This window comes from Hirundo rustica, chromosome 6 (genome assembly GCF_015227805.2).
Source record: "Hirundo rustica isolate bHirRus1 chromosome 6, bHirRus1.pri.v3, whole genome shotgun sequence".
Lineage (NCBI taxonomy): Eukaryota > Metazoa > Chordata > Aves > Passeriformes > Hirundinidae > Hirundo > Hirundo rustica.
In genome coordinates, this window is record NC_053455.1 from 26,808,687 (window position 1) to 26,823,355 (window position 14,669).

The 14,669-nt window shown below is 35.5% G+C and overlaps 1 protein-coding gene across 1 annotated transcript in view; it reads right to left on the reverse strand.

The window, feature by feature from the left end:
• AKAP6 (A-kinase anchoring protein 6) overlaps window positions 1-14,669 on the reverse strand; it is a 288,990-nt gene that overhangs the window by 63,359 nt on the left and 210,962 nt on the right. The window contains exon 10 of the mRNA XM_040066094.2: window positions 12,020-12,140. Coding sequence (XP_039922028.1) covers window positions 12,020-12,140 — 121 coding nt within the window. The remainder of the gene's footprint in view (window positions 1-12,019; window positions 12,141-14,669) is intronic.

Sequence of the window (14,669 nt, forward strand, 5' to 3'; positions counted from 1 at the left end):
TTTAGCTACCATTAGAGCATACCCCAGCACCAAAGCCAAGATTTCCTACCACGGCAGTAAAAAGCATTGTCTGTGAAAATGGTTAGTTCACAGAATACCCTGTTCTTCAGTCAAGATACAGCTTGTGGTACGCATGGCTTTTAGAAGAGATGTAAAAAACTCCTTCCATATACTCCCCAAAACAGGCAGTACTTGCTGTTGCTTGTTGTAATTGGACAGCAACACTCAACATCTCTTTTAGTATGCCTTCAAAAAGGAAAAGTTGAATTTAATTAATATGAAAACAGAAATGTTTCCATGAAATGCACATTTTATTGCTCAATATTTAATACTCTGAGTAACTTTGAAATGTGCCAGGAATAGCAAAGCTCACTTATTTAGCATTTGTGCTGTTAGACAAAATACATAAATATAGATGTGCATGTGTATATATATATGCACAACTGAACTAAATGGAAACATTATTCTTTAAACAGCTATATTCTTCTCCTCTCTTTGCATATTTGCTAAATTCCTGAGTATGTTAATCTGATTTTATGGAGGACTGAGTATTGATCATTGATTTGTATAGATAAATTCAGCACTTGAACTGAGAAAAAAAATGTGGGATGTGGGTCTGCCTGCAGCTGAAGGCAGCTGGTGGTGTCTTAAGGGACAGCTATTGCCCCCCTTGTAATTCATGGGGAATTACTCCTTCTGGAAGACAAGTGCAATGTGCATGAGAAGGGAGCAAGTTGTGCTGTTGCTTCCAGGCAAAACAGAAATTTCTAGTTTGACCGATTTTAGAAACCAGAGCTCTCTGAGGGTCTCAGTTGGAAGGAACCCACTTTAATTTCAGCTTACCCTGACACTCATTCACTACTTCTGCAATGGTTCCAGAAAGAAATTTTAGAGGAACTACTACAGGAGCTCTGTATCATCAGGAGATTCTCCTAATGCCCAGTTCCTTCAAATTGTGCTATTAAACAACTGGTATCTAGCTGCATTGCCCGCCCCTCTTCTCTTCTCCCCCGTCTTTTTTATTTTCTCTTGGTCATTAACAATTTTCCTCATAACTTTGTACTGACCATGGGAAAAAATCCATAGGGTTTTGCCAAGTATGCAAAAAGTTTGTAAAGTGTTTGTTCACGTTTGTGAAAGTTGTCAACTTCTGCCTGTTTTCCTGGGGTACTCCTAGTTTCTCATGGCCAGCAGCAAAGTCCTTCAAAAATCAACATATGCCTCCCACAAATGACTCACATTCTTTCATGTTTTCTGCATTTAGATTAATATTCCTGTCCAGGTTTCCATTTAAGGGTTGCTTATATACTGCTTCTTCTTCGACATTTCTGTTTCCTATGCTTAGACACACATCAGCTATTCACTACAGGAAGGGTATCAGGTCCATGTTACACTGGAATACCCCTAGAAGCTCAGAGTGATGAGCATAAAAGCCTGCAGATACCTGACAAAATGCATGACAAAACAATGGCTCTGCTGTTCTTTCAGGTCAGTGTTCCAAAACATGTTTTTGAGAGCACGTTGAGCACTGTTGCCCTGAAAAAAATTTGTTAAGTATCCCAGGTTTTTGGCATTTTGTGCAAGTATTTTGGAATCAGTTTACACCAGGATTTTCTGACCATTAGCAATTTTTTATCTGTTACTTTCTTTGGGGTCAGGGTCTTTGCTTTGCCACATTGCATTTTCTAGAAGTTTTACTAGACTAACAGAATTCCCTTTTGCTTCTCTCTCAGGTGATTTGGGGCATTTTCAATTTTACATATAAGTGCTCATCTTCTTCAGATATGTTGTATTCAGCTAGAATGCCAGGGAGCAATCACAGCGACTTTCCTGTTTCTTTCAGGTACTGCTTTGATTATTGTCTTTCAATTGGAACCAGAGCTTGGGTGAGTAGAATTCTTGTAAAACAAATATAGTAAACTTTAAGAGATGGCATCTCTTATTTCAGGGGTTGTTTGTTGATTGACTGCACTTATTCACTGGCTTCATCATGATTTCATTGCCCATCTGCAGTGCTTGGTTACATCTTTCCAGTCTAATTTTGCTCCTTATCAGTGTTGCACTGCAGCTGACTCCATAATCCAGCTGGTATCAAATTAGTCATTGATCTAATAGCATAGTTGCAAATATAGCAATTGAATGCCTGGCAGCCTTCTGTATTGCTAGAACACTGAGAATCTTTAGATTTGCTTAAGCCACACTACAGATATCTACTTCTTCATTAAAACCTTAAATTCCTAATGGTTTCAGACACCATATTTTAATTTCAAACGTAATTGTGATATTCAGTCTGGCTGTCTGCCTCTTTTTCTCAATAACATTTTTATTTCTAATTTTTCTGTTTCCTGTTACACTACATATGCTGCACTAGAATGCCAACATTTCCAGCCTGTCTGCATCTGCCCTGCTTCATGGGTTCTTTCAACTTACATCTATGTGTGTGTTCTGCTGTTTCTGTTCCGGCACTTCTCTGGATAGTTTTCCCACTGTTTGGAGGCATATATTAGATTGGTTTTAGCCTAATGTCTTCCCTCTGAATGGGAACTGTGTATTTCACAAGTGGTCCTGGCAAAGAGATACAAGAAATATTTCATGTCTACAGTTACACATGGTTGCTCTAGTTCCTGGCACCTTACCATATCCTCTTTTTTTTGTTTCTGGTTTTGGCTAAGAAAACTTTTTATCATCTTTAATTTACTTTTCATTATTTGTATTCCTCTGACCAGGTCTTCTTAGAGGCTAAATATTACATACTCTTGTTGAAAAACCAAAATAAGAGCAATGAATTTTTTTAGGCAACAAAATGGGATCACATGACTGTCCACTTCTCACCTCTGATGGTGTTCATCTGATCTTTCAACACATAATAACAAGCTAAGAGTTCTTAGGAGTTATTGTTCTTCCACCTAAATAGCAGACTGCAGTAGAATGTGTCTGGATGAAGGCCATCAAAAAACAAGCATGTAAGTCTAAATACATGTCCAGGTTTAAAAAGTTACCACCTAAAAAATTCTATATCTGTAGTAGCCTATTTTTGAGAAAAAATCAGTGGGTAAAGCAGAGATAATCAAACTCCAGTGCAATGTCAGTCAAAATCTGAATGTATCACAAAAGAGTTTCAAACTGGAGCACTGCATAAACATTACACACTGGTACAAAAAATATCCTTTTTATGTTATCAGAACGAGTGAGTGGTAAACTGAGAGAGTCTGATCTCCATAGCCTCTTTATCCAATTAATGGAGAAAGAGGTAAGAGAGAAAAGGGTTTTCCTGAAAATATTTCTGAGTACTTAACAAGCTTCTGCTCTGAACTACCCCTTAGAGAAACCTCCTCATGATAGAGGCTGGTCTACTTTGCTCCCATAGTAAAAATAGTCATCACAGATGATTCTGTGTTCCAATGTATTACTGGGGAAACAAGAACCTCTCCATAGCTTTGCCTACAGCTTGTGATACAGCTGGCACTCGTCCTTCACATCTGTAATAGCACCTGTCATTCCAGAACAACAGTATGTGAAGGGTACTACAGCTCTTTCCCCCCAAAAGCATCTCTTCATAGAGCCAGCATTAACATTTACAGTTTCGTGATCACTGGGATTCTATAGCAACCATGTTTTCTGCAAAACAACAGCACCCACAAGAAGTTAAGAACCACCAGGATTTCACACGGGGCACAGGAGTTGGCTGCAGTCTGCCCTAAGACTCCACTAGACCTGATGCAACCACAACTGCAAAAATTATGAAAAAAATTACAGCGATTGCTTATTTTACCTTGTTAGAAGGAGAAATTGGAGCAAAATGCTGCAGCTATTGTTGTATAATATATTAAAAGTGTATATGTGCAAAGTCAAGCTATCACCCAATCTTAAGTATGTAAAAAGGTTACAAATATATACACATAAATAATTTATCTTGATATTTTACATATTTTCAATATATAAATACAGTCTATAATATATATTTATAAAAATAAAAATACAATACATACACAAATAAAAATTCAGGAGATTATAAACTGGTACACTTCACTGCAACTTATTTTTTATCATTTAGACATAAATTCATTGACAATATTGCCACTGAAAGTTTATGGAGATTTAGTGAATTTGGGTTTCATATAGAAAACCTGCCAAAAAGCTATTCTCTGGTCATTTGTTTTTTGTTTATTTTTTTGAAAGAAATGTTACAGTATCGATTATTTTTGAGGTATACTGATGAGGAGTAATTTGGAAAGAAAATAGTAGTTCCTGTATTATGTTTATGGAGCAAAACATTATGGAAAAACCAAGTAGTACCTATGAGTTTAAAAAAAAATAATATTTTCTCCTAGACTATGAGGTGGAAAAATAGGGAAGTGCATGAAAAATGGGCAATTAACTTGAGGAATAGAGTAACAATACTATTCCCATCTATAATTTTTGTTAGTGATTTTTTTTTTTTTTTAATCTTCATTGCTTTAGGACAGACAAATACCAAGCTGCTAAAAAAAAAAAGTCAGTACCATGTCCACACACAAAAATCAAAAATCATATTGTCATTGTGTTATTGTGTTATTAACATTTCTCATTTTATCTTATTTCAATTTATTAACTGGAGAGACCAGTGGAAGGCAGCTTTAAGGTCTCACTCTTAGGACCTTATCTCGCTATTTTATAGCAGCGAGGGCACAAACACAGAGCATGTGGAGTTGACTAAGACGCTTGACGTGATGACTATAAATTGTCCACGTTCTGCAGCTGTAGTAAGGAATGGTGATGACAGCTATGTGGTACACATTTACTTTTGTTTGAAGTTGAACGCTTCTTTCATTCTAGACACACTGCTTTAATCTCCAAAAAGCTGTGCTGGCTTTTGCTACAAGTTCAGTAAATACTGCATTGCTACAATGTGAAGTTCAACGTCAACATCGTGCTGGGAAGAAGTGGGAGAAACCCACTTACTCTTGGGAAATGCATGAAGCCACTTCTTGCAGAAATACAGGGAGTCTGCTCCATAGAAATTACAACACCGTCTTTAAAACTGCATATTTACATTTGAAATATATTGTGGAAGCAACCAAGAAAATGTAAAAATATTTTTCCCATTCTTTTTGTATTCAATTTCTAGATGTTTTAATTCTGGCAATCAGTATTTCCCTATTGTAATTATATACAACATTAAAACTTAACATTTCTCTGCTCCAAGTAAGAATTTTTCCAACAATATTTTTTTCAGCTTTGTAAAATGCAAAATTTGCCAGAATTAGCAAGGAATTTAATCCTATTATATGACCATATGAACCACTGAAGAATGAACTAGTTGTTATAGGATGGGTCACAAAGGAGTTTTTACTCTGTTCTCCAGTGCAACTGAAGTGAAAATACTTGTGCAGAAAAATGTAACCAATTCATCACCCCTTGTAATAAGGGAAAGGAAACTTTGCTGCGTCAGGTCCTGAACTCAGTTAGTTCACATTGTAATAGCAGTCAGACTTTTACTGCTATTTGGTATATCATGCATTTTTGACAACTCTCATACAAAACATGATTTTCCTACCTAGTGGAGAAAGTCATGGAGGTTCGTAATCTGTTGGGGGAAAAAAATCCAGCCTAGCACATGAAAATTACGGAACTTCGTGAAGAACAGTAACTGAAGCCAGTTTTGTGCAAATTCATTTTACAATAGATGATAGTTAAAAACACACTACCGTGTAAAAAGCAAAGATTAACTTCCACTGAGGCATGTATCAATCCATGTATGTAGACATAAGTACAGACATACTATTATCTAAGTAATAGAATAGACTGCTATTGTTAATGGCTATCACTATGGACATTATTTAGCAGAATAATCTTTCTCTTTTTTTTTTTAACATATGCTTTATCAGACAAAATAAAAGCTTTCACTTTGGGACGTAATTTGCTAATAGGATTAAAGTAATATTTCATAAAGGTGGTGATTTTTGCAAGGTAGCCTAAAAGTTGATTAGCAAACCATAATGACTATTCTGATTGCAATTAAAAGGCCCTTCCAAATGGGTCAACACACCTAAGTGCTATCTGCAGTCATTTAGATTTTAACATCATGGTTATTACTTATTATCAGGCTGCACAATGAGATATTGATTACTTTTAACCTTTAGAGCTCAGAATTCAGGAAAAGTCAAGGTACTAGCACAGCCTACTTTTCCTGTCGAGTAAACTTATGGCCTTTAGTGGAATTCTAATGATTCCTATTGGCAAGGCAAAACTGAAATGAGTTTATTCTTTTGGCTCATGCAGAAATGATGACATGTCTAAAAATACTGCATGCATCGCAGATTTGTAGTTACTCCCTACAAGGGGCTCAGTCCTGAAGTGTGCTGAGAGCTTCCTCTAAACTGACAACCATCATTCTCATATGACTAAAACTTATTTAGCAACTCCATGCAGGCACTGATGGGTTACCAGACAGACAGTAAGCATCCTGGACTGTGCAGAATATGCAGCTAAGGAGCAAAAATCTTCACATTTTCTAGTTTATAACCAATCCCCTAAGCATATTGTCCAAATATATCACTCTGCAGGCCATTAATCTTTTAATAAGTTTTCTTTATATGGAAAATCTACTTGAAATAAAGACTGAACTACAATGCAGCTTCAGTAGGTACGCGGAACTTGCTTTAAATGGAACAAAGTAATCCAATTAAACTAATCTGGTTTACGAGTTAAAATGATACGAAGAACGTTAATTGATCCTTATAGGCTGCTGCTATTTGAGCTGTCTCTGTTTGCGCAGCATTTGGAATCGCTTTGCACATTTGTATCCTCTAATAGCAGAGAACTCAGGCCCCAGTTCAGGAGAATTATGGGCAAGAGAAACATATAACTGTTATGTGTTAGATTAATTTGCAGAACACTTGGCATTTTATTGCCAAGTAGTCAAATTGTTCCAAGTTGTTCCGGAAGGTTGTTATTAATAGTATGTTTTCTGAGGAAAGTTCTGTCTACTTTTGGAACTGCATTTCTGTTGCCAAGGAAACTCCTTGAAGCACAGCATTCTAGGAGCACACTGCTGCTTTTGTTTGCCAGTATCCTATTCATATCATCTAAGTAAGCACTTTACATACTTTAGCCTCCAGTTTCAAATGTTGAAGTCTATGTATTTATATTACTATGTTAAATATATATAGTTTGTGCTTCTTTTTAAACTCAAGGACACTTGCAAGATTATTTTAACAGTTGCATTAAAACCCAGGTTTTTGGGGGGTTGGGTTTTTTTTTTTTTTTTTTTTTTTTTTTTTCTTTTTTTTTTTTTTTTGCAAGTTCGCAATAAATTAGTTTTAATTTGAATAATAGCTCCATAGGTTATAGCACTAGTCCTTAAGTGTTAATTATCTTTTCACTCTGAAATTAATGTAGTCATTTCCTACTGACTCCTCTACACCATTATTGAAGTGCTGAGGAAAACATGTCATTGAGTTCTGAGCCAGAACTGTTGTTGTGATTAATCCTGGTCACATGGCCAATCTCTGCCAAAAGGAGATCACTGAAAAAAGGTGACAAAGACAGTGATTTCCTGTCAGCAAAGAGTACGACAGGGCTGTCTAGAAGTGATGCAAATGAGGGAAACTTTCACCACGGTTTGTTTGATCCACTCCGGGCCACAGCACACTGAGCCAGCGAGAAAGGCACAATGGAGCAGCAGCACACCCAGAGGAGGAAATTAACTGCACCTTCCAAGCAGGGATAGAGCTTCCAGCAGGGAAACTAAAACTGCTGGGAGATTTTTTTTTCCCCCTCGACTTTTTTAGAAATATACCCTTAGTTTTTGATGTGCATTTCTTGTTATTTAATACAGTGAACCACTTCCCCTTGATGAAAGAGTTCATCAGTTAACATGTTCAAAAGCTGTACCAACTAAATGCTTCCAAAATCTTTCCACGACTATATATAGATCTTTTTCCATCTATCATAATCAATGCTGAAGAATTACTAGTGAAAGACTTATGGCTTATGCAGTTTGTATTTAAACCACCATACACTGCTTGTAATCAGAAAAAAAAAAATTCTTTTATTCAATATTTCAAATGCCTGGTTAATTTTGTACTGAACATATAACAATTTTAACAGTCATACTGTACTTATTTAAATAGGGTTTTAATCTAACACAATTAAGTTTTGCAATTAATCTTCAGAGGAAAATTGAAAGAATTATCATTAACTTTTCTGCTAGTATACTCACTTCTAATCTTGACAGTTCCCGTAAATACTGATTTGCTTCATTTTTGAGCATTCAAGGTACAGAATTACTCAAGTTCCTACTAAAGGGCTAATTAGCAGAGTTTAAATTCTTTGGGTTTGATCCTCCAGTAACGGCATATGAATACAGCTGAAGTCAATGCAAGTTCTGTGTACTTAGAGCTTATGAGATCAGGCTCACATGCAGTAGATTAAAATGTAATAAACATGATACATTTGGCATCAAACTGAGCTGTTATAGAAGTACAAAGAAGTAAGAATCCAAAACATGGAAATGTTCCTTTTAGTTTTTTCTTAATTAATAGATAAAGCATTAGAGGACAAATAAACTGTCATCAATTCATTCTGTTACTGCCATTTATTCAAACATTAGTTAGTTTAGGGCTATAGAGCAGGAGTCATTTAGGTCTATGTTCTGTTTTCTTAAAATATATGAACTGAAATCTAGGAAGTCTAGAGAAAGTATTTTTATATTCAGTGTTGCAAAAAATATGGCTATGCAATTCCTATTATAAGGGCAAAATAAAATCTAGTTAAAGAAAGATAATAGGGATCCTAGTAAAAAGCTGTGAAGTTCTTGGAATATCAGAAAACAAAATTAAGCTGAGAGTTGACTTAAGTGTATATTGCCTCTGAAAATATAGTTCTGTGAAAATACTCTAACCATGAAAACGTATTTCATTTTCTTATATATGATTTTAGCATCCGTATATTGTGTTATGCTGCTTTAATGTATGCTTGCCCCTTCTGAATTACCTGTTTCATCATTGCTCCTTCCCATTCATAGACTCCTTAGGGGCAATGATTACTGTTGGTAATAGTGATACCACAGCAGGTTCCCTTGCAAGGGCAGCTTGCTGAGCTGGCTCTGAGCTGCAATTACTCGTCAGCTCAGCAACTGAGAAGAGAGTTCCGTGGTTTTAGGAGAATCCACGAAAATGCAGAGAGTGCAATTAGCAGGTTCACATTTGAAGCTGTAATTGATATAGAAAAACTAGAGCAAGACCTGTGTTTTCATAACACCCCGCATCATTGAGGAACTGATAGTAACAGCTGCCTGGGTTTGTGTCCCTGCAGCCCAGAACGGCTGCGCTGCCTGGGCTGCAGGCAGTGCTCACGCGCACTCCACCATTCACGACTCTAAAAAAGCCTCCGAATAAAATGGGTATCACTGTGGATTAGAAGAGAGGTGAACTAGGCTAGTTTTATAAAACTATTAATACTCTTTTTCCAGACAGGATTAATTGTCACACAAATCTCTAAATTTAGGGAAGGTAGTGATTTATCTGATCTTTACTTTCTTTATCTGATGTTTACTTTGCTAGTGCAGAATTGTTTCCTCAATTACATTAGCTAATGTTATCCTTTGTATACTGTTAGATGTCTGAAATTATCGGGCTTTCAACTCTTTGAGAGGTTGTTCACTATGGTGTGTGTGGGGGGGGGGGGGGGGGGTGGAATGTGGGTGGCTTTGTTGTTTTGTTTTGTTTTGTTGGAAAGAATGGCGGTTCTAAATGCAATGGACTTTTATACTTTTACATTACCTGCAAGTATTCCTCCTGCTTAGTCATCTCTTATGCAAACTCCTCATCTCTACTTAAAGCTTTTGTTTGGTCCTTAAAAATTTACTTGCTGCTCTTACTAGAAAGGTATATGCAGTGAATATTCACTGCAGGAGGACAAGGAATCTATTTATGCCCTTCTTCAAGTGATTTTGTAGTGACCAAGTACCAGGTCGGCTGTTTTGAGATAGGGGCTCAAATCTCATAGAGTAGCCTGTGACGTCCTGGCAGAAATTGCAGGACAAATAAGCTGCCTGTTCTTCAGAATCCGTGCTGGTTTGTCGCTGCTGCACAGACTGCAGACTCAGCTACTCTCTGTCACACAAACTTTCTGCTTTTAGAAGTGTCATGCCTATCATCGTTCAGAATTTCATAATATTAAGAGACTATTCCCATTGTTCATATATAATATTACCCATTTTCCCATCATATTATACTGCACATATTATTAAATTGTTACCCTTTTTTACTCTTCTCATCATACACTATTACACCAGCCTTACCATCTATAATTATTCTTAGAGGTTACATTAGGAAATCGGAAAGGAAAGTATACTAAATAGGATCTAAAATACTTGAACTGGCTGCTTAATCTTTATTCCTTTTCATATTGGTGGATGGATTGTTACCTTAAAATTAATGTTTATCGATTTATTTTTTTTAGTATAGGACAAAAACTAGAGGTTAAATTAGTCACAGTACAAGCTGGCCTTATATGGACAGGCACTAACTGGCAAAACACCTTATTTTAGACTCACAATAAACTCTTTACTCATTTCTGGCATTGCTTATTTCTGAGCCTGCCCAAGGCAAGGTCTGTTGATGTCTGATTAAGTCTGATGAAGTACTTACAAATTTAGAAAAAAGACAATAGCAAAAATAAAAAATAATTGTAAAAGCAAGAAACTCACTCACAGCCTAAAATACTTTGGATCTTAACTATACTTTCATTTATAAATGTATTTTAACTCACATGACAACCCATTCTTGCTGGGTATTTTAGATAAAATAACTAAAATAAGAAAATAAAATTCAAGAAGACCATCAAGAAAATAAGTGGCTAAAGCAACAAAAAAATCTTATATTTAAGAAATTACCAGGTCATGCAATCATATAAGAAAGAGAACAACTTCTATTTGACCTTGAATGTGCCATTTATTTGATAAGAAATAAAAAAAAAAGCTAGAGGGTAGTTGTTTCTTGTCATTATAGTGCTGCTGATTCTGTGGTTAGTTATTAATTTTATTTTTTATGATTCACAATCTGCTCTTTGAAATATGCCATATGCTCAAAGCAATTCAAGGATGACAACTGTCAGAATTACTCCAATAAAAATTGCCTAAATGAGGAAGATTTATTGCAGCCTGATATTTCTGTCAAAAGCCCCTCCTTTCTTTCCCCCACCACCCCTCAGACCCATGGCTCCTCAGACACACAGTGAAGCCTGAATCAATTTTAGGATCAAGTCACACATTTTGAGGAAGTTCTTATAAGTACTATCTATCTAAAAGAAATGATAAATCTTCTGGGTTAAGGCTGCTATGGCAAATAAAAGAAACCATGTGTATCTGCATGTATGTCTGTATGTACATATACATATACATATACATATACATATACATATACATATACATATACATATACATACATAAATGTACATATATATGCTAGAATTAGACCCTATAACTTCACCCTACAAGTTCAAAATTATGTTGCTCAAATCACAACCAAGTGTGAAGACTTAACATGACAATGTCTACTTTACGTATAACTAATAAAAATTAAATTGGGAGAGTCCTGTATCCCGGCAGCAGCAAACCAAAATCAAGGCAAATGTCTTTCTTTCCAGATGAGGTCTGAAAGGTGTATAAAAATCCAGCTGAAAGCTCCAATCAAAACACATTTTGTTAAAATTCCCATTCCATTTTTTTCCTTCATTTTGTTTCAGTCTATTTATTAATGCAGTTTCATTTATTTCTATTCATCTTGAAGACAAATCTTTGTCCTTCTATAGAATTACACCAAATAGAATGTGATAAAGGGAACTTTCTTGCAATTATGATGTCGGTGCAGCCTGTCAGTGCACAGGGGATGGAAATGAGGTTGGGGACAGGGAAGGGAATTCTAATAGACACCATGATACATACAATGAACGCAGCGATATCCTGTGAGAGAAAGACTTGTCAAGCTAATCAGATCTTCCATAGCTAGGTAAAGGCAGTAACGGTAGTGCTAACCTTGTAAAGATGCTGCTGCTGCTCCTCTGACATCATCAGGTCATGGCTGTCCATCACAATGGATTCCATGTCAATCAGCCAATCCCAGAGCTCCTGGTATTCTGAATCAAAGTCCAAAAGGCTGTAGATAAGGAACAAAATGTATTATGCATAAATACTGTGTAGTTGTTAAAGTCTTGTATTAGAATAATATATTCTTGAAAACTCATGATGTTCCAAGTTATATTTCTAAAGAGACATTCTGTATTTATATAGTGTGGATGGAAATGGAAACTGAAATCCAATTTAAGCCAGTGCCATGACCTAAATTCAGCAGTTGATGCCAAATCCTGACAACTGTTGGCATACTGCATTTGCTTCAAAAATTTTGAAATATAAATCCCTTATAGGTGTTTAATGTTCATTACAGTGCTGGCTTTATACTGAGCAAATTTTGCAACAAAATTTTGCTATGTGATATAATTCATATGAAAATATTATTTACATTAAAAAATTATTCAATCCATTCAGCCATCCCTCTGCTTTCTATCTGACTCTTTGTAAATATCCTACATTTATTTTCATGGATGAGTAGCTAGCGTTTCAACTTAACACCTTAAGATAGGCTTGAGTGAATATGGTAAGCCAGTGAGAACTAAGGCCAGATACAGTATTAGACAGGTGTTCCCTACAGACATGTAAGAAACAAAGGTAAGGACAGGAAGTCAAAACAATGAATCCTTGAATAGCCAGCAATCATTAAAATTCAAAGGAGGATCACTACGGTTTTCAACAAAATAAATCATTAGAATAAGGAGCTTAAAAGGATTAATGTGATTCTCTATTGAAAGCCTAGTGAATAAGTAAGGCATAGATTCTTCTAAAACACTGTGATACAAGACAGAAAGTACATGCTGAAAAATTGCACATTTGTCAAATAGATACCTCTTGAAAAGGGATCTTCAAATTTGCAAAATTGGAACTAACAAAAGCCTTGCTAGAAATATCAAAAAACTCCCATACTAATCAAAGAATAGTGCATAGTGCAAAGAATAGTTCCACTAAAGCTAATTTCTCCAATTATTATGAACTTTTTTTAGCAGCCCCATTAAAAAAATTAGCAGTGTTTTAACAGAGAAACAATAAACTAAACACGCTTTTAACATCATTAGTAGTACTGCAGTTTTGGTTTTAGCCAGAGTACCGTGTGCATGGTAATTTTGATATCTTATAGATAAAGTTGTGACTAGTAGGACTGTCTTTCCTCAAGAAAGCAGGCAAGGGAGAAGAAAGCATTTGCCTTCCATGGTATTATTTTCAATGAATCGAGAACAAAGAAAGTATTGTATAATGCACGAGCGCTGATTCCTGCTTCTGAAGTAACCGTCTAGTTTAATCCACTATACTTAGTATGCTTTTACACAATAATTTATGAGGTACACTTACTTAAAACTGCTTGCTGCCCTGAGAAGGTAAGTAGCATTACTATAAAAAAAGAAGAGCAAGCAAAAAAGGTCAAGTTACTATTATTGAAATATAAGTTTCACCTGGAGTTCAGGGTTTTTTCTTGTTTCAGGAGGTATTTGACTCAGATATCATTCAGAAACTAAAAGAAAACTAAACTCCATTTTGATTTGTATATTTGGCAGTGTTACTGAATCTTCATCCCTTACTCAGAAAGCAGTATAACCATTCTGCATCTTCAGGACCAACTGCTCCTCTTCTTCTCTTCCATCTTACCCAAATATTATTCAAGGACATAAAACTGACAGGCAGTTATTAAAACATATGCTTTATGACGCAATATATTAGATTTCATAACCTGTAATTTGGTACAGATTCAGTTGGACTTGGATGTTTTGTGCAAGTGAAAATCCTAAATTAAGATATGATGATATGAAACAAAGCCTGTGTAAAGAATGGCATGGGATGCCTTTGGAAAATGAACTAGGAAGTGGGCTTGGATTTTTCTATATTAGGCAGAAGATGTGCTGGATCCAAACATCTGCTTTGTGTCTAGAGATCCACATCTTACTTACAGTCCAAATTGATCCATTTATTTGTGTATTGAAATGAACCAATCCTTTAATAAAACAGAAAATCACTTTTCTTTGACTTTTATAAAACACAGATAAGTGCTAGAAAACGGGCAAATATTTTGATTTCAAACAAATGTTCTAAACAGGAACCCAACACAAAATGAAGAGTGAGAGAAAAAGGATTCACCAGAAAAAGCCCAGAAAGGGATTCAAGATAAAAGATATTTGGGTTTTTTTTCCCCATAGTTTACATACTGTACTTATTCTCTTTTTTGTTTGTTTGTTTGGGGTTTTTGGTTGGGTTTTTTTTTGTTTGTTTTCTCAAGTCATCCCAGAGTGTTTTTAAGCAACTGTCTATGGCAGTTATTTGCTTGAGCCTAAAGAGAGCAAAGTCAGCTTATAGAGCATTATCAATATTTTTTAATACGATTGCAATACGTTAAATGGTTTTAGAATATATCTGATACATATATTTTAAAAGCAGCTATTTTTTTAAAATTAATGTCTTGCAACTAAATGGATGAACTTAGTGGTCACTATTAAATTACTGTTTGGCAGAGGATGCAAGTTACTAAGCCTCTAAAAAGATATTCAGAAAAATGAAGAAATTGTAGGACTAGAGAGAGGTTAAG